Here is a 21,127-nt window from a genome sequence, read left to right on the forward strand (position 1 = left end):
CGCACTATGCTGCTGACTGTATATCTTCACATACACTTTGCTGTGCCATGACTACACAAAACACTGCTGTACATTTCAAGCTTGGACTGTGGGACTCTATAGCTTCAATGTGGCCACTTAAATCATTCCAGAGATATAAGAAGTCATGTGACACAACAGTGTATGGTTAGGACATTGGCCAAATTAATTAATTTTATAAAAACAAATTACACTGAAATATTCATTGACATGGCACAAAGAGACGGCCGTTCCCATAATTCAGTGGTGACTTTAAGTGTCTTCCTGTAATTATCTGTCTCTGGCCGCAGAGTTAATGAGCAGCTGTGTTCATGATAATGGATTATTCTGCAGGTGTTGTTTTTATAACAGGCTTTCATTAGCATGCTGGAAACCTGGATTCACTGCAGGATGGTCTGAAACTGTAGCTCGTACTCTAGTAGAGCTGCAAACAGCTCACATATAAAGGAGTAGTTTGAGATTTTGTGAAATACACTTGGATACTTTCATGCCAAGAGTTATGAGAGAGGATGACAGTACAATAACTACACACAGCTACAGCCAGCTGTCAGTTAGATTAGCGCAGCATGAAGACTGGACACAGGGGGAAACAGCAAGCCCGGCTCTTTATGAGGCTAAAAATACAACCACCCCTAAAGCTCACTAATTATAATGGTATATAACATTGGCAGAATCCATTCGAATACAGAGGGGGGAAACGTACATGTTGTGCTGTGATAGAAAAAATCTAATCATTCGCGAAACAGATACTTTTGTCATTAGTTAGAGAACACTGGACTTAAAGCTAGGGTTAGTAATCCTGGAAAAGTTAGCAGGATCTGTGGGCTGGTGGTTCCTCCTCAATCAGTTTTTCAGACTACCCCTCACCTCACCCTCCCATTCTAAACATTAGAGAGAACCTATGGAAACCTAAAAAAACATGGTGGCCTCTTTAGAGAGGACCTGCTCCTCATGTAAATATAAAATATTTAAATACAAAGGAACCTCTCTATACAATTTAGGTGATTCCACACTAGTGAAAACATCAGCATGATTATTTTGTATTCAGTTTCTGCCAATAGATCCCTTTCACCTAAATCTTACACACTGGACCTTTAAGAGGCCCCCAGAATAGAGGCACTATCACATTTCTTCAAAATCTGTAAGTAAACAATTGTTTGATATAACATCAAAACTCAACTCAAGTTTGTGTTTGAGTCTCCCTGCCTCGCAGTGATCAAAATTGCTTAATGGAGCTTTAAGAGAGAGAGAAAAACATAAGCACAGACATCTGTTTTATTACGCAGCTATGAACCGAAAAAACAAAAACATACTTGTGTGCTCTGAACATACACTTAAACTGGGACAGGGAGAGCAGCAGTTTTTCTGAAACGTTATCATCATCACCCCTTTTCATGTTCAGAAACATCCAAATAACCCCATCCCTAGAGGGCAGTGGTGAAATGGAAGTCAATTACTTTACAAGCATGCTCCAGCACACACACGCAATGTGCACGCACCCACCTTTGAGTAATGCAGTGAGGATGGCAAGGTCAATGTCCTGATGTCCCTCCGACCCCATCCGGAAAACTGTTATCTGAATGAGAGAGAGAGAGAGAGAGGGGGATATGGAGGAATGTATCGAGGTTTACAGCATAAACAAATTCAGTCACATCCTGAGTGAATATGTTTATTAGATTAATCTACACAAATAACACACTGCTTTCAAGGTACTCGGAGAAGAGGGGAGGAGAGCATTCACTCTGATATAGCATAAGCTATAGTTTCAGACATGCACTGAAGCCTAAGCCATATTCAGACATTTTCCAGAGGGGCTGTAGGTGTGAACGCTAATGCCAGAGTCAATGGCTCTAAACATTTTGCAGAACTTCTGCCAGCACCCCAGTAAAATGTCCAGAAAATGAACCGAGGTGAGATAAACATGTTCATAGCGTTCACAGTGAGTGAGTGTGTTGATGAAGTTTCTAGCACACAAATGACTCAAATCAGAGGAAAAACAAAGAGGTGCAATACATGTAGAATACGCTGGAAGAAGATGAGAAGTCAGAAAACTTGTCGTATAATTTTTCTGGACAGTTTCCGGAGTTCATGTCTGAAAACAGCGGTACTGTATGATCTCCTCTCCAGATTTTCTCTCTTATCCTCCTCTGCAGGGAACACCACTAAACTCTCCAAACAGCTGCTTCACTGTACTGTCTGAGAAGGCAACCAAGAAAATAAGAGCAAAGACATGACAAAGAGGGAGATCACATCAATATGAATAATGTTGCTCTCCATTTCTGAAGATCATTTTCTTCTTTTTTCCTTTTGCTGAGTGTAACGTTTTTCAGATTAGGCCTTTAGCAAAATATTTGACTCTGAGGCCAGTTTAGGTCTTCATCTGTGTAGTCTTCAGCTGCATTTTTTATGTCCTGCGAGAGACGAACTAATGGTGCAGTGGATGAAAGCCAAAGTCTGCTTAGAGGGAAATCTGAGGAATGGGACCGCTTTTCTGAATATCTGTTTTGTTATTTATATCAAACGTGTGTACACCGGCTTTGTTGGTAACTCGTGACTGGACGTGCATACCCATGCGTGTGCACATGTGAAGGGCACCTTGTGGGAGCCATGTACGGGAGAATGCGTGTTCTGAATGCCTGACGAGCTTTTCCTCTAATCCTTCCATCCACCCATCTACCTCCTCCACCTCCCTCTCCTCCCTGCAGCCCATCTCCCTTCTCCATCTCCCCCCTATAAATGGCTTCATTTGGTGAAGCTCTGGGAAGCTGTGGGCTGCTGCTTTTGCTGCTGTTTTCCCTTGGGCCATGCTGCAATGCTGTAGTCTAACCCTCATCTTTCTCTTTTCTCCCTCTCTCTCTTTTCACACAATCCAAATGCACGAAAGTAATTCAATTCACATTGATGATTTACAGTGTCTATTGTGTTGGCTCATTCATCATTTGTATACCATATGCTGATGACATCTAGGCTTCCCTGTGAGAGGGAAATGAGGAGTAGGGCGTTGTGTTAACGCCTAAGCCCAGTGTTATGCATTGCAAATGTAATCACTAATAGAGCGCATCTAAGTGTGTGTGTGTGTGTGTGTGTGTGTGTGTGTGTGTGTGTGTGTGTGTGAGGTGGTCACCTGTGTAATCAAAAGGTAATTCTCGAGGTGAAATAGGAGTGCACTGGGAGTGAAGGTACCAGCTCAGGTCTTCACAAGTGGGAACACCAATGAGCTGTTGTCACAATGTTTATTTTCATATTTTTAGTTATTGTATGTATTTGTGTGCGTGGCCAGCGGCTACATTATTATTTGCAAGAATGCATCTTTGCATTCACTCTAATGTTAACAACACATTTACGTAGCCATCCGCCAACACAATTGCGATACAATGACCTAACCAAGCATGCGTGTTTAAACGTATTTCTTCTTTGTGTGTGTGCATTGCGACTCTAAAAGGTTGCCGTTAAACATCAAACATGATTTTCGAACTAAATCCATTTTAGAAATAACTCAACAGAGCACATTGCTCTGCCAAGGTCCAATGGTTCCCTTATGAAATCCACTAGATCTAATATTATTATTATTAGTATAAAATTATTCTCTGAGAAATCAACAAAAATGTTTAAAAAAATGCCTCACAGTGCGAAAGTGGAAAAAATTCCTGGATCTACCCCCTGATCCACATCTGCACCAGAATGGTGACAAAGAAAGGAGGAGAAGGAAGAGGAGAAGAAGAGCGAGAGAGAGAGAATGAGCGAGAGCGCAGCTATCGATATTCTTTAAGTAGAGAAGAAAGGAAGAGGAGGAAGAGGCAGAGAGAGAGAGTGAGACAGAGGAGAAGAAGGAGGAAGAAGAGAGAGAGAGAGAGAGAGAGAGAGAGAGAGAGAGCACAGCTATCGATATTCTTTAAGTGAGTGCTCATGTGTGAGCCTGTAGTATCATTACATCAGAATGGAGAGTTCCCTAAAGGTGGATGACGCTGTGATAGAGGACAGATGACGATTATAGAAGATGTTACTCCTTTGTTTCTATTCTCCCCTCTCCCTTCAGGCCTCTGCACCTTTACCTCCATCCACTCCTTTTCTTCCATCCATCATCTTTCTACCCTCCCTGCTCCCCACCCCCAACCACTAATCTCCAGCAACCTTTCACTGGTGTACTACGTCACACCACCGCTATCACCATCTTCCTCCCTCTTCCCTTCATTCAGACACACCCCCAAGGTGACCCTGCGGTTATGTGCTAGCTGTTATCACAGGAGCTTACAATACAATACAGAACAATACAGATAATACGTTAAAACAAAACCTCTATGACAATGCTAGGTTGCTAATTTAATTGCACTGAGTCATCAATAAGTGTGTGTGAAGGTTAAGAAACAGCTTTTACTCCATCTATTTTCATCGTCCCTTTCAAGCAAAAGTGCTCTTAGTATTTACTGTGAGCAAACAAGTTCAGTGGAACAACAATAGTTTTTAAAAGATATGTTGTGGGCATCTTTTTATTGATAGTGGACAGCAAGCGAGAAATGTCAAGAGAGAATGAAGGAAACATGAACAAGCAAAGGTCAGTTTAGAACTGTACCCATGGCTGCTGCTGGTGGGCAACAGTGTAAAACGTGTGCAAGATCTTTTATATATTATCGAGAAGTGGAGCGCCACAGTTTGGTCAATTAAAGTGAAACACTGCACACGACTTCAAGCGTAGTAGGAGTAGTAGTAGTAGAAGCTGCCCGCAGCAAATTAAAACACCTTCTTTTCTTGTAAAATGTCCAGTGTAATCATTAACACCAGTGCTGTCATGAGTTAATAACCCTGTGGGGAAATGATCGCACCATGGCATTTCTATAGCACACTGAGGGTCAGGGGTTTGATCCCCGGCTCCTCCAGTCTGCAGGTCATGTGTCATTGGGCAAGGCCCTTAACCCTAAGTTGCCCCTGAAGACTGTGGCACCAGTGAGTGAATGCTATGCGATGAAGAAGCGCTTTATGAATGGATGAATGCGACTTGTCAGGTGGTCTGTGACGTTCACTGAGACTAGAACATCACAACATAAAATGCAGTCCACTACTAACTGTAGCTTACAATATCTTAAAATGCTCCATATATTTCTGACATCACTCAGCCTCAGTGACACTTGAGGGTCAACGTACAAGCGACAGGGCACTGACTCGTGTCTGTCACACTGAATCTCTGTTGACAAGAATAGAGGAGGGAGGAAAGGAGTTGAAACGCTCAGGAGGGGCAGCAATCGGGAGGATAGATGTGAGACAGCATGAAAGAGGCATCATGTGCAAAGCAAAGGAAGACAGAAGGAGGGAGGTTTACTATTGACAAATTGAAGACGGGTGTGAGAAATGAAAAGGGAAGAGGCAAAGCTATCTCTCTCAGCATGACTGGGCTCCGTCGGAGGTTGCCACAACTTCAGAGACACTAAGCTACATGCTTAGAGGATCAGAAAACTGCTCTTCACGCTGTAGTGAGCGAAGCTGATTGGAAAACATTCATCTTCATTTAACAGGCAAAGACCCTGCTGATGCTGCTGCATGTACATGCCAAGCACATGGCACACGTGACACACACAGCTCACAGAGGTTCCCAAATGATCTCCTCCTGTGTTACTTTCTGGGATGAACCATTAACTACGTTTTCCCCCCGTTTTTATTACTTTTTAATCTCACGTTCAGATTTTGCAAGGCTCTCACATAAATCCCTGCACTGGCATTGCTTGTGCTTGGATTTCCTGCGCTCCAGCTTCAGCTCTTCTCCTCACTCTCTCGCTGCTTCTGCATGTGAAATGTCAATAAGTCCTATAAACTGAAAGACCATGCGCTTAAAAGGGAAAAGGAAAGGGAAAAAAACCAAACTGTTAACGGTCCACAGCTTAAAAGAAAAAAGTGAGGGAAAAGGTTTCTCCACTCAGGAAATGTTGTACTGATAAACTGCCCTGCTGCTCATGTGCTCTCTTCAGTTTTCTCTGTTTGCGGTTCTGCACCTATTTTCAAATTTGCTCTTCATCCAAACCACAATATTTTTTAACCTCTTCTACTTCTTTTCTCATTTGCCTCCACCCTCCCTTTTTCACTCCATCTGTGCCTCCCTCCCACCCTCTCTCTCTCATGGTCCATTTAAGTCACTTGTTCGCTCTCCTCATCTTCCTCCTACTAGTTCTTATCTGTTGTCAGGGAGGGGGAGGAACATTGTGGCCTGGTGGTTCCTCCTCAATATTTAATCCGAATTAAACATAATAGGACTATTCTGTGCTCAATTATTCATACCAAGCTGGGAGATACCAGGACAGTCATCTTGTACCCTCCTCCCCACACACACACCCACACCACCCTAAAGAGGAAGAGGGAGGCGAGGGCGGGAGACCAAGAATTGAATTTGGAAAAAAAGAAGTTACTGTAAAGGCCAACAGTGTGTGGTGATATTTAAATGACTCTCACGCTGCCTATGGTTTTTTCAGTGCTGTTTGACATTCATGTAATGACGACCTTTATGTAAAAGAGATAAAAGAAATATGATAAGCGATGCACATACGCGATGAAGATAATTACCCTCTTCATCCAAATTCATCCAAATGTGGCTGATGCTTTCTTTTACTATTCTCTTTCTCTTGCACTTACATAATGCATCAGCTATATATTCTAAATCAGCTAGCCCTCTGTAAAACTCAAGCACTTGCACATCATTACTCATTGATTAGCTTTGCAATTACCCCCACCCCCATTTTATCTGACTTGAGACTTAATTACGCATCATCTATCAGAGCAGATTTTTTTACTGGGCCGTGAGCCTTAAATTAAACTGAATGCAAACACGTATCTAGCTAATTGTTTTGTGAAGCTGTGGCTTGTAGCTGTGAATAGCACTTCTCAGTTTTGTAATTTACTGTCTTACTAACTTCACAGTAATACGTTAATGATAACATCTGTCATGTGGAATCATGAATTGAAAGAATCAGAGCAAAAAATGGCTTTGAGGCCTGAATCAAACTGCCTGTTCCACTTGAACAAATTTAAAAAACACAGAGGTATGAATTCCAGCGTGCACGTAGGATTGTAAGTTTATAGCCTCTTGATATAAAACAAACAGACCTGAGTATGACAAACAAAGCAGAGGCAACAGAAAACAAGTGAAGGACAAAATGTTTTCATGAATAAACCAACAAGCTGAAAATAAGGAAAAAAGCATGTCCTTCTCTGGACTTCGCACACACACACGCACACATGCACACACGCCCTCGCTCTCTCATACATTATCCTAGCCAGTCACCTTTAGTCTTTCTCTTTCCCTCCCACTCTTTGGCTTTCGTGCAGCGGAGCCAGAAAAATGAAAGCACAGGCAGGCGTACTGGCACAAAGACAAACACACACTATCATTGTCTCTCTCACTCTCAGACACTTACCCACTTTCAGACCGATGCACCCACCCAGGATAAACACGCATTTGCTGCCAGTGTGAATGGGTCAACACATGTTATCTAACCTGGTTTGGTGACCCAGCCTCTGACCTGGATGTTAACATGACTTGGCACAACTTGACTTTAGTTTAAACACTGGTTTCTACAATATGTGACTGTGGTTTATACTATAGTTTCACTGTATCCCTCTGGAGAGAATACATTGCACCTTTGTTAAGTCCTGTCAGTTTCCATATTGATTTTTAAATGATCTCACTTGTATTAAGAGCACTTTGTGATCTCGCAGCAGCCTACTTGTCTGACATGCTTCTGATGTGTGAACCAGGTCCCTCAGCTCCTACAGCGCGGGTCTTTAAGTTGTTTCAAAGCGTAAAACTTTTCATGAAGCAGCTTTTAGTATCCATTCAGACGTTAGATGTGGATGCGAGAAAGGCTGAAACTGGTGACTAATACTTACAAATGGAATTTTGTAGCTTGGCTTTCGATTCAAATTTTGATAGATCATTTTTTTTCTGATACTTTTGAATCCATTTGTGCTTTGGTCTCATATTGTTTTACTTTCATGTAATGTCACATGAATATGATTGCAGAATGAGCACTGTTGCATTATGGGGGTTAGAGCATTTTGCAAGGTTCCCTGCAATATCATGTTCATCTGCAGTTTAAATATTGTTAGCACCACTTTCAATAAAGGTAATAAAGGTATTTTAGCTCTGACTGGATACATGTGGAGTTTGTTATTCATTCTGCAGGAACAGCTCTGTAGCCCTGCTGGGGGTAGCAAGTTATTGCCAGTACAAAAAGGCTTTGGTGCGTGAGATCCGCGATCATTACAAGAACGAAGACCAGAAACAGAACAGTTACTTCACTGGCAGAAATACTGAATAGGTTGTTCAACATCTAGGACAATGTTTTGTTTCCTTATTGTAAGAGAGGGGACACCAAACATGTTTCCAAATCCAGTCCCACAGACCAGATGGTAAACTGTTTATCTGTGAAAGTGCTAAAGAGACGTTTTTAAGGAAGAATAGAAACTCGATGCAGATCAGGTGCGATTGTAGTACAGCCGCATTAATACAACTATCAGTCTCACTCTTGGATTTACCACCTTTCTGCTTTTTATGATCATACACATGTATCAAGAATAAGGTTTTACTCAGAAGCTGCATCACTCCAGTGTTTCATCCTTATGAGTCAAACTGAATCTGACCTATTCCATTTCAAATTGTACCATCTTTAAGTTCAACAGTAGTTAGACCTGTGGTCCACCAGAGGGAGCATGCCCTGCTGACCTTTCAGTAAATTAGACACTTCCCAGCAAATAAGTGCTGATTGGAAAAGCACTTTCATTGTTTTCTTCTTAAGAAACATCTCCTGTAGTCTTAAAATAGTGAGTCAAGCAACATCAGGTACACAACCTTGTCTGACTTCCTGTACAATTTTGTGCCAGAAGTCCGCAGCACTCCTGTCAGAAGCTTGCAAACACTACCAGTAAGATAGCCTGCACATAGAAGATACCGGATTTCATTCAAATTATGTCATGATTGTTTTTTATGAAAATGTAAAAGGCCTTTGTTTATGAGGAGCCGTCTCATCCTTTGTTAAAATGTTCCCTTGTCTCTTAAGACACTGCTGAGAGTAGTAGAATGATGACATTGAACTGTCCCCAGGACCTGAAGTTCTCATAAACAAGAAGTGCTGTCCTTTCTTTTCCATACTCTGAGATGTCACTGTGTTTTCTGGGGTTGTCGTGTTTTAGTGAAATCTTGTGTATTCTAAAAAGTCGCTGTGTTTTGACCCTTGGGGCCAACTCTGATGTTGATGTTGCCAAAAATACTCTTGAGTGCTCAGTTTCTGGAAGGCAGAGGTAACAGTTTGGTATATTCGGAGAGACACGGCATCAGATTATCTGGCCTCTACAGCTGCTCCTGCTGAATGATTCACATGCCATTGTTCTGCTCTGGTGTATTGTGTTCAGAGGATCCATCAGTGTGAGCATCAGTCAGCCGCTGGAACCCCACTGAGGACACAATCAATCCACTTACACGCTTTGCAACTGTGACCAATGCTAGGCTGCCTAAAAATATGACATGTGCTGTGTGTGTGCACATACTGTATATGTGTGGTTTGTGTGAGCATGTGCTTTTGATTTCTTTGTGTGACAATATGATTATTTGAATAACTGAAACATAATGATTAACTTGCAGTATTTGTACAAACAGTGGGATGAGTATCACAAGATAAATACCTACCTATACAGCTTGGGTGTGTGAATGACTGTGAATACAAATTCATTAGAAAAGTGCCATTGGCAGCCAACAGTACCAATACTCCCTATCTCACACAAAGGTCAAAGTTCACCAAAGAGCCACTGTGCAGCTTTGCTTCACCACAGGAGGTGAATGGTTTTCTTGCCCCCTCACTTACACAGATTGGAAGAGAACAGGAGGCAAAGTTTCACCACTGAAACATTCACACATGTGCCCTTTTAATTTTTTCCCCACCAAAATTAGCAGGTATATGTGGGTTTTTCAAACATGGTTTAACCTGCTAAAAAGGAGATTGACTCCTTTCCTATTGCAGGTAGAGGAGAGAGAGAGAGTTCTGTATTTTTCCCCTGGTGAAGAACAATGTGTCAGAAAATGTGCTGTCTTGCCAGTGTTGCATCACGCTGTTGCACACGCAAAAAAGGTTTAGTTAACTAAAGTTTATGGCTATTTACGAGTCAAAGCCAAGAAGTTCAATGCGTGTAATAAGGTCATGGCAGAAAAGGTGCAGAGTCAACCTCTAGTCTGCCAAAAGATGAAGAGGAAGGAAATAGCATGTTCACCCAAGATTTATATTTGTCAGTTTCAAAGACGAGAAGACAGAAGAGAAGCTTTGCCAGCAGATTATGATGCAACGCAGTGTTTTCCCTTCATTGCTGCAGAAGAAGTGATGCCCTGTTTATCCATGAACATAAATATCAATTCAGCAGGTTTTTATAAAGATCAGTTCAACGTGTGAGTGATTAGAAAAGAGCAGACGAGCAGAGTCTCTTGTTGACCTGCGTCGAGTAATGTGTAATGTTTCGATGCAGTGCAGCTGCACATCACCTCTACACCCACTGCATTTAAGAGCATTAATAAGAGGTGGGTTCCATATGACTGACAGCTCGCTGAAGGGACTGAGACTCCTTCCCGGGGGACAGGGATGTGTGTGACAGCCATGCTTGACAAGATGTGCTTCTTGACTTAAACACGGCCAAAGCGGCACAGACTCTCAAGTGGAGGCCATTTGGTCCTGAACTTCATCTGAATACATTTACATCCACTTAGCTTTACATGTCATACATAAAAGATGGGGTAATAATTGCCTCAATAAAAGTTTCACGCTGAGTAAGCTTCATTTGTTTCTGCTTAACATAATTTTCATTTTGGGGCTTTGCTATACAGGGTTAGAGTTTTATGCTGATATTGGTGCTATTAGTAAAAGGTTGTTTATATACTGTTTATATTTTCTTTGGGGAATCTAAAAAATACAACCATACATGTGCATAAATGATGTATATGCATATAAATAATGTACGTAGCATGTGTATGTGGACATGTATGAAAACCACACTCACCAGCTCCTTCTTCTTCATGCACTCCATGAGAATGATGAACAGATGTTGGGCCTGAGTGCGGCTGTAGGTGAATGTCTTCTGGATGGTCACCAGCAACTGGTCTCTTAGCGACTCATTAATTATGCTGCAGGAGCAGAGGTGAGGGGGGGGAAAGACAAGAAAATGTCAGAAGGGTGTAAGAGAGAGGGACGTAGAGGAAGAACAATGTGAGGGGAAGCAGGCAAATTAGATTTATTTGTCAGTAGGTAAAACCAAGGTTGACAGGGACTCTCTGCATATTTTCTCTGAGAGGTGAAGTGGGAATCTGCAAGTTTACCCTCATCTGTAACTGCATATACAGTATGAAGCTATAAAACAATGCTGAGGCAAATATACTGTAAGTAAAAATACATATTAGATCATTTCAGAAAGAATTTTTCAAGTTCTTCTTTTGTATCAATTCATGTTTTCATGGTAAAAATATTTCTTACATATTATCATACTGTTGCTTCAGCATTACGATGTATGAAATAGTATGCATATGTTTGATCTAGGGGACTAAAGGTCTTTGCACAACAAGTTTGTAGTTTTCGTCCAAATCCAACCTCACGTTGTGTCCAATCAGAAATGTTAGCCCTGTCATTTAAAAGAATGTGTTCAATCTGATGCACTTTTCGCATCTGTTTGAGCTGTTCAGCATCAATTGGATAACAGAAATTTGTTTTCTTTTTAAAGTGTGATCTCAGTGCTGGTATCACACTGGACCACTGGGATCCTGAACTAGACTCAGAAACTTCACAGCTCTTTGGTGAGAAGATGAAATTCTCCTTGTTCCTGGCAGCTAATTGGGATTAGATGGATGTTCTGAGTGAGAGGACCACAAAATCATCCTCACCGGTCGACTCCATTTTATCTCCTACGGCAAGTTTTGTGAACAAGCAGAATTATATAATACATCCTACTCTGCGTGTGATGATTTTTACTTGATGACGAATCTAAATCATATGAAAAATACAGACTCGGTGTGCAAAGACCTGTTATTTACTCATTTGATAATAATCAAACTCATTGTTATCAGATTGCAAACAATGTTACGAGAAACTCTCCCCCAGAGTAAGTGATTTAGTGTTTGTCCTCAGATTACAGCATGATGTGCACATGTGAGCGCGTACCCTCCCTCCTCAGAGTATTTGTGTCCAAAGGCCAAGATGTCTGATGCTCTGCCACTGCCGTCACACACCACCACTGGAACTGGAGGAGTGTCCCTGAGGTACTCCAGCACAATGGAGATCACATTAGGACCTCCCTCCACAATCAGAGCCACCACCGGCACACCCTGACCAATACCTGCACGTAAAAAGAGCGGGAGCAGGAGAGACAGGGTGATGGAAAGATTGCAGAGAGGAATACAGGGATGAACAATTCAGAAAAGGGACAGAGAAGTAAAGAGGGAGAAGACAGGTTAAGGATAGAAAAAGACAAAGGGAGGAGAGTCAGGCTTGATATACAAATAGAAAAGCTCAATCCAAATTTACCAACAACGTGTAAATGTGCCGCTCGTGATGTCTCCTGGATTTATTGCCAAGGCGCTGCACACTTTCTTATTATGGCACAGAGGATTGTAAAAAAAAGATTCCAAAAATAACCAGCCTTCCTTTGTTCTCTGTGAGAGTGTGTGAGCGTTTCACTGATAAATCCCTCACCGTTGCACATACAGTAGATTGCTCCTTGCCTGCTAATCACAGGCTATTTAGAGTAATTATGCATCATTGGCAGGTGGGTTATTTCTGTACGCAGTGAGGCTAGTACAGGAGAAGCTACCGCAGATATGAAAGCTATTGCCACACTCTCAAAGGAATTTCCTGCTTTATTCGTGTTCCTCTCTTTCTAGCTGTTGTTCCTTATTAAACCACACCATTATAGACACCATAAACCCAGTTCACTCTCATTCCTAAGGGCCATTCTCTCTTATGCCCTTATGCTCTTTCCCCTTTTAGTGTCCTCAGTCCAATACACTTCCAAAACTAATTTCTCCCCTCATCTCCGCCCTTTCCTGCAAACCTTCTGTCTTCCTCTCTGCTGTTTTTTCTCATCATCTCCCTCTTTTTCTTGTTCACAAGGTTGTGTTTTTTACTGGGTATTTTGACTCTTCTAATTCAAAAGCTGTGTAGCTGCCGGATCTTCCCCGCCCTGCTGCACCCTCATCCTGGTCTGCATAATTCACAAAGGAGAAAGCATCGTCTGTCTCGCAGAACACGCAGGCAGACGAGCACGTACAGATGTGTGCTTACAAACTTGACGCACACGCTCGCACACAAGCACACGCACGTATTTGGGAGCAAACCTTCCACCATAACGCTTTGCCTCACACAGCCTTGTGCGGCCTTGTAACAGGGACAGTTACATAAGGAGAATATTTTAGGGGCCTTGCCTACTTCAAAGAGGTAACACGTCACTGTGCCACAACACATCACCCGACCATACATCAACAGGGCGGAATGGGGGAGAGAAGCAGACTAATGACTTACATTTTGTGTCTGATTCTTCCATTTCTTTCGGATGTCTATTTTTTCTGTTACCTGTGTGTGTGTACGCGTGTGCCAGTTTATGGTTGTGTCGGACAGAGCATTGATATTGATGACTAGTGAGCTCTTGGAGGCAACGCCACAGTATGTAAAGATTATTGTTCAACTGAAACCCACCGGGGAGCAGATGAGAAGGGGAAAGCACAGCTGTGTCATGGCTAATTGGTGGGAGGAAACTCTGCCTGCGTGTGCACAACACACACATTCCCATACATACACACGTGCACGTTGATACATACGCACACACGCATGCCCATGTTTAACTACAGATACGTCCCCATACATGTGCATCCACACACACACACACACGCCCATACATATGCACACTCATACATGTTGATATTAATCATCTTCTGTTGCCTTTTCAAAAACAGCTGGCACATTTTATGGTTATAAATATGAGCATTTAATATTATTACATAATTTTTCTCTTTGTGGTGCCCACAAATCTATTTTCAGTTTAGTTTCACAGATTTAAATGTACAGTTTGCATAGAAAAGTCTTGATGGCCATTATGTGACCTGAATTTTAACTGGTCCTGAAAAATCCTGCTCCTGGAGGCTTGTGTGGAAACTGAGACCTTATACTAACCAGTATTGATGCTCGGCCAACTGCTGCTTCCACTGAACTTGCAATTTTACAGTTCTTTAAATATAATCCTGTTGTTGTTAGAGAACTAAATCCTTTGAATTATTCCATCCACGTGGGTGGATTTAGAGTTCTGAACTCTCCCTTTATTATTAAATAAAACTCTATTTTAATACAGTTTGTGCAGTGTGGTAACATGAGTCAGCACATTCAGAGGCACATTTATTGTTCAACATGTTCTACAACTATTGTTCTACACCCATGGCCGGAAAGCTAATCTGCTATTCTGAATTTAGTGGAATGCAATCTTCTTACTGGAGTTTACAAAGTGCAAAGTGCAGCACTGTTAGAAGGTGGATATATGTCTGTGTCTCCTTCCTACTGTTTCGTGGCTGTGGCTCAGGATCTAGAGCGGGTCATCCACCAGCCAGAGGGTCTGTGGTTTGATCCTCAGCTCCCCCAGTCAGCATACTGAGGTGTCCTTGAGCAAGACCAAATTGTCCCTGATGGCTGTACCAACAGCGTATGAACGATAGAAAGTCAAGTTCATAAAGCAAACGCAGTTGACCAATGTGCTGTGCAATAAAAGAAGACAAAATGCTCAATTCAGGAAGGAGTAAAATAAAACATAAATAAATGCTATGATGGAAATAAAAACAACTTTATGACCCAAAAGCCTCTAAGAACGTGAGGGTCTTCAGTTTCGTCTTAAATGTGTTGACAGAAGAGAAGCACTTCAGGGCTGTGACAGCGAACACACTATCACCCTCATCCTCAGCCTCAGCCTCACCCTTCAGCCTCGGCCGGGTAACATCCACGAGCTGAGAGATCGGAGAGTGGAAAAGGGGGCAGAAAAGCTACAAGATTTAATTAGGGGCCAGGCCATTTAGTGCTTTAAAAACGAACAAAAGGACCGTAACTCAATCCTGAACTCAAGCTGAACCCAACGCAGGGATGCAAGTGTAGGTGAAAGGCTGTCTTGTGAGCTGTGTGATAGAAAAAGTGCTGCAAGAATATGTGTGTTTGAATGGGGGATTGTTACATGTATTGTAAAGTACTTGGAGTGGTTGAGAAAACCCCTATATAAATACAGTCTATTTCCATGTTTCCCCATGTTACATGTGAATTAAATGCAATAATGAAGATATTTGTAGATGCACTGTCTAATCTCCTCTAAACCCGGTTACCTCCTCCTCCAACACTGGCTGCATCCACGCACCAGTCACATTCCAACACATCAGATTACACAACCATCCCTCTGTATCCCATCCATAGTTTTTAACCCAGTGCCCACACCTTATCTCTCAGGAGGGAAACTACCCTGATAGTCGATGAGGATCCACTGCCAACTTTCTATATTTATCCTTGTCTGGGAGAAGAGGAAGTAAGAAGGAACAGAAGGAATTTGGGAGGGAAAGCGGAGCGCGTAAGTGAGACACACATAACATGCTTAAATGATGCTAATTATGGATTCAGCAATGACTCATCTTCTTTTTGTGCGTCTGTGGTGCCAAGTTTTTCCTTGTATGACTCAAATTAGGATCAGTATACTGGAGAAGGCGTGCTACATTACATTATGCGGGTCGTTGTCTTCGCATCCCCTCACACCAAATGTAAACACGCACACATGCACACAACATTATCCGTTCAGCAACTAAAGCAGACGGGAAACATCACATCTGTGAAGGCAACACGACTCGACAGGCTACAGAACTAAAGGTCAGGGGGTTTGAGGCAGAGCTTTTCCAAAATGTTTTTTTTTTTCCGGCCTGTTGTGACATCAAGATATTCGGTTATTTCTAACATGGTCACAAGAATTCTGACTGACTCAGGTCTGATGTGCCACCTTTTTACCAGTAACATGAGTTGTGGGGCCACCACGGCCGAGTGAGCCGGAGAGAAATACTCATGAAAGGTGTCATTGACCAATAAAATATATTTACAACAGGGAAATTGGGGTTCAAGAAATATGACCCCTGTGATTTGTGTGATGATTTGTGAGTCTGAGAGTTCAGTGGTTTTTCAGTGATCTGGAATATTGGACCATATTCACACCATATTGTAACTTCATGCATCTTGACAGATCAGAGAAAGCTGCTGGACATCAAGAAAGCAAAGAAGAATTGCATTCAGAAAGCATTTGCAATGGATTGACACCCAGTCGCCTTCACAGATAAAAGCTTAAAGGGTTTGTGACACTTCAATGAAGAAACAGTCAGGGGAAATCATAAATATATAAGTGAAGCTGCTTTCTGACATGCACTGAACTCCCAATAGTATCCTGGAATTATCAGGAGGGGCTGTATGTGAGAATGCAGATGTTCAAGTCAGTAAAAACTCTGGATAATGTCTGAGTGAGACCTTGTGAGAATACAGCAAGAGGTTCACCGCAGGATTCACCATGAGCAAGTCAGCGCATCGATGACATTAATTGGGTGCAATAAAGGCAAAATTGAAAAAACAAAAAGAAAGGAAATATCTCAGGATAAAATGCAACACACATAAAAGATGCTGGCTCCTGCATGTTGCACCACCCCTCATCTGAATGCTCCTAATGCCTTCTTTATATGGGAAAGGCAAAATCCAGATCCCTTGTGCACACATTTTCTGGAGTTCATGCCTGTAGGGTTCTACTAAAAAAAAAATAACTTGCCATCTGACTTCCTTGATTGCTTTGCAGTGTGCACAGCCAGCTGCCTGAACATTGCTGACCTTCTTACTACTCTTTCTTTTTTCCCCAAAACACATTTACCACAGTTCACACTAATGACCATGCACTCAAATTCTTTCCACACCACATAACATGTCATCCATGCACATCATCAACCTGGACCCATACATACAGCAAGTCCTGCATCCAATCCACTACTCACTCGCTCTTTGTTATCTCTCCCCTACAGGGTTGAACACTCTGGTGGTTCATGTTCATCATTTTGACATGTTCTCCGTATTCATTCGTGCATGACCACACCTTCGCCCAATGTCTTCAAGTGTCCCCACACTCTCTCTGTGCACTTATTCTCATGTGCCTGCTACATACGATGAAATAATATCTACTGATCCACACTGACAGTGTCAGATCAAACTCAGTCATCAATGTAGCACCACCACAGGAATTAAAAACCACTGACCAGAGTCATGAAGAATGTATATGAATCCATGTTACTCATAGTATTGTCATCATCTAGAGACCTGAATTAACTTTAATTACATTTTTTTGAAATTCTCTTCATGTTCAAATAGGCATCAATAAATTAAATCATTTAAAAAATACAAATGAAATGATTTGCTGGTGTATCTGTCTGTCACTAACTGACCTGACTGTCTGCACCCTGCCCATGCTCTCGCTCCACATGACCACAGTCTTCAGGCAGAGAGGCGTACACCGCTGAAGACGAAACGATTGCCAGAGGTTAGCGAGCAGTCATGGAAAAGTCAACTTCTGGCAGTTGTCCTTCAGTGCACGCTAATGTGTTTTGGGGGCGTAGCTCTGAAGAGAGGGCCGATGGCAGGGGCCGGAATGTATATCCGGTTTAATATTTTTTGAGTAGATTACTTTTGCAATTTTTTCCCTGAATTACCAAGACTTTCTTTTAATCTCTTTTGAATATCAACTTTTCTACATTGTCCATCTATTTGTATTTTACTTGACACAACCACATCCAGCTAAGGGTGAGATCTCAAAGCCAGGTTGAAAATGTGACACTGTAGCTGGTCACACAAGAAAAAAGCACAATATTATAAGATTCATCAAAAAAATCTAAAGTTTTTCCAGACTTCATAGTGCTCAAAAGAGTATTACAGCCCTTCTGTCTTGCCATGTACAACAGCTTCAGGATAATCTCCTCTGTATGGGCTGCTCCACAGTGGAGGTCACAGTGTCATGGCTAATCTGCAACGCAAGGTCTTATGGCTTCTAGATTCAATTACCCCGGCTACTTCATCTTTTACGTATGCTGTGATTAATGAAACCACTGCTATAAGAGGGTCAGTGAAGGTTGCACAGTCGACAGAGTTAACACACACCCATACCTACACCTATGCCGAATTCAATATACAAAGTACTAACGGGTCCAATTCAATATTCCAAGAAACTTAGGTGAAATGAAAGAGATCACACTCAAGGTGCCTCATGCATTGTCACAGACTTAATCTAAATTACACAAATGAATAACTTTAATTCCTCTCTGGGCCTGGAGTGTGATGTCATTTTAAATTGTCAAGTGCAAAAACAAAAGCGAATAAGATTTAGGGTTTTCTTGTCCAATTTTCCAAGAGAAAATAAGAAAACATTCATGGATGAAGCCTATTATGTCCTCTCTCGCTGCCTTTTCACTTTTTTATCCTGCTCTCTCAGTGAAGACACCTCAAGGTCATATCAATGCTTCACAGCTGCTTCACATATAATTCTTGTCTATCCCTTGGCTGTGTTTTTGTTTCCTCCCTCCTCTTTCTCTTGTACCCCTCCTCTCTCTGAGGCAGATGTGTAATTAAAAAGCATTATAGCCCCTGCTGCAAACATGTCAAAAGAGCTGCGTCATGGAGTGAGCTGTGCTAAATGGTGCCATTTAGTTTTATTGATTCTTCAGTGGCAGGAGATGTTGGGAGGAGGAGCTCAAGTGGAAGAAATGTCCCAGAGTGTGCGTCTGACCTTAAATACGATAAATGAGCGTGTCAGGAAAAGCAATATACACGTTTTTTAAATTTACAATTACACTTGTACATCATCATGCAATGAATGTTTATGATCACTGTAGACTCCGTCCCTCTGTTTGCATGTTAAATCCTCATCACGATAATCCAGACTCATTTGCATCTACATCTCACTACAAGTTCTATCAAGCTCGACCATGTCTGGCTGAACCAGTCACCGGAAGCCCACGCACGTACAGTAGGACACAGCGCACAGCATTTACTCTTGCGTGTGAATGTCTTGGCTCCATGTGACATGTTTACAGCTGCACAACCCAAGTTTACTGTCTTGAGGCATTTATTTTGTTTACACCCGGCCAGAGCTGTCCCTTGGATATTCTCATCCACTCTCCTCTGAAGAGTGTACGAAACCACAGGAACACAACCTTCCACAACATCAAATATACAGTGGAGACTGCAGGACAAAGTCCACAGAGAGAACTCACAAGTATCACCCAGGGGTGGTGGGAAGAGTTTTAGTTAAAGCACAACTGTGCTCCAGTGATGGGTTCTGACAGGTGCCAATGGTGCTGCCATGCCTTGTAATGGAAATGTGCACAGTGCAAAATAACCACAAATGTAAAAAAAGGTTTCAGAAAAATGAAGGTTTTTTGTGCAGTCGAACCAAAACACCTGGAATGGAATTGAATCCCATATTTAAAATTTGCATTATAATATTGTGGAGCCAATTTGATTGCTCCAGAATTTCTTGCCGTCATGATGACAGGACTGTTGCCTGGAAAATTGCACACAGCCACACTAGGATTAGCTACAGGATTGCCCAGACATGACAAAAATACCACAGGGGGAGATTACGCATATCTATTCACCACACTTCTTTCATGTTTGGTTTGTGTGCAGTGTGCAGTGTGACTGTGTTTAAAAGTAAAGAAGTGGAGAAGAAAAAACCTTGTGGATACGTGTGGTCTAAAATCCACATGTTAGGACATTCAAACTTAACCGCTCTCTTCCCTCTTTACTTTCCTTTATCCTGCTCTCCTGGACAGGACCTAAGGCTACACTTGGATCCCATGGGAGCCACGCTGTGAGGAAAATTAATGCACTCCTCGATTCACTGTGGACAGGTAATTAAATCAAGAAATGGTCCTTGTCTGCCAGCCCTGCAGCAGTGAAACAGGAAGGGGAGGACACATCATACGGATGCAAAAACATAGAATAATAGATAAACACTGGGAAGTGTGAAATATAAATGTACACTAAAAGAGAATAGATGGAGGCCAGTTTGCCAGTAATGTGTTAGATTCTTTTAGAGGTGAAGCTGTCGCTCTGTAAATCAGCTTCAGGATTAGAGCTGTTCCAGTTTTTTTTTTTCTCATGTTAAGAAGCAAATTATTCATGGGCCTCATATCACACAGCTATAAATATTTAAAACTTGATTTCTTTTCAAACATGCCTCGGACAATGGATGGATATTAACCAGGTGATCTTGAATTAGCTTTATTGTAATGTTGAGGTTATGTCAATCTACAACATTCTGAAATATCTAACCTGGGAAACAATTTGTTACAAAAAAAAACAATTTCTGTAAATGTGGATATTCACTCACTTCTCAAGTCACTTCACGATAAGCAGAGGTGTAAGAATGATTTTAAAAACGTGCCATCAATCCATCTTGACTGATTGAGCACTTGACCTCCCCGTAAATTTACATCGGATGCTTGTGTGACGACTGGGCGTCCCTTTGCCTTCCCAGCCCCTTTTGTATGACTCCAGGCATAGGATGACAAAGGGAAGTCCATAGGTCACATGACAGAGTGATACACAGGGAAGAAGAACATTAGTGTACCCTGTCAACCCCAAGAACAGATAAACTATGTTTCATCCCAAGAGCGACTTTTAACATTTAATGTATAGTCCCTATCAGCGAACACCAGTGACAGTCAACAGCAATGTTACTGACAAAGGAAAGGTCTGAGGGACGATATTGCTTTTGACACTCTAACACCTATTTCCCGACACTCTGACAGTAATAAAATAAAGTATTGATGTTAAAATGTCTGCATTCATGTCAACCAAAGGCTGAGGAAATTATTTTACAATTGCCTTGTGTTGTGAACGAAAGTCGGTAATAACAATAAATCACGGCTGCAAAAAACATTTCTCTGACTCAGGTTTGTCCTCTGACACGTTCTAAACAATGCTGCGGGAGGCTCCTGAGAATTAGAGGGAATGTGAGCGGTTTGTGTGCGCTTGTGTGTGAGGGAGGAAAAAAAGGAGGAGAAATG

General features: G+C 41.9%; 1 protein-coding gene across 10 annotated transcripts in view; it reads right to left on the reverse strand.

Annotated features, from left to right (window-relative positions):
* trpm3 (transient receptor potential cation channel, subfamily M, member 3) overlaps nt 1-21,127 on the reverse strand; it is a 137,838-nt gene that overhangs the window by 33,710 nt on the left and 83,001 nt on the right. For all 10 annotated transcript variants that reach the window (XM_020093874.2, XM_069523943.1, XM_069523945.1 and 7 more), the window contains 3 exons: nt 12,189-12,363; nt 11,038-11,161; nt 1,522-1,594 (listed from right to left, as the gene is read on the reverse strand). In XM_020093874.2, the coding sequence (XP_019949433.1) occupies nt 1,522-1,594; nt 11,038-11,161; nt 12,189-12,363 (372 nt within the window). The remainder of the gene's footprint in view (nt 1-1,521; nt 1,595-11,037; nt 11,162-12,188; nt 12,364-21,127) is intronic.

The sequence above is a fragment of the Paralichthys olivaceus genome, chromosome 4 (genome assembly GCF_024713975.1).
Source record: "Paralichthys olivaceus isolate ysfri-2021 chromosome 4, ASM2471397v2, whole genome shotgun sequence".
In the NCBI taxonomy this organism is placed as follows: domain Eukaryota; kingdom Metazoa; phylum Chordata; class Actinopteri; order Pleuronectiformes; family Paralichthyidae; genus Paralichthys; species Paralichthys olivaceus.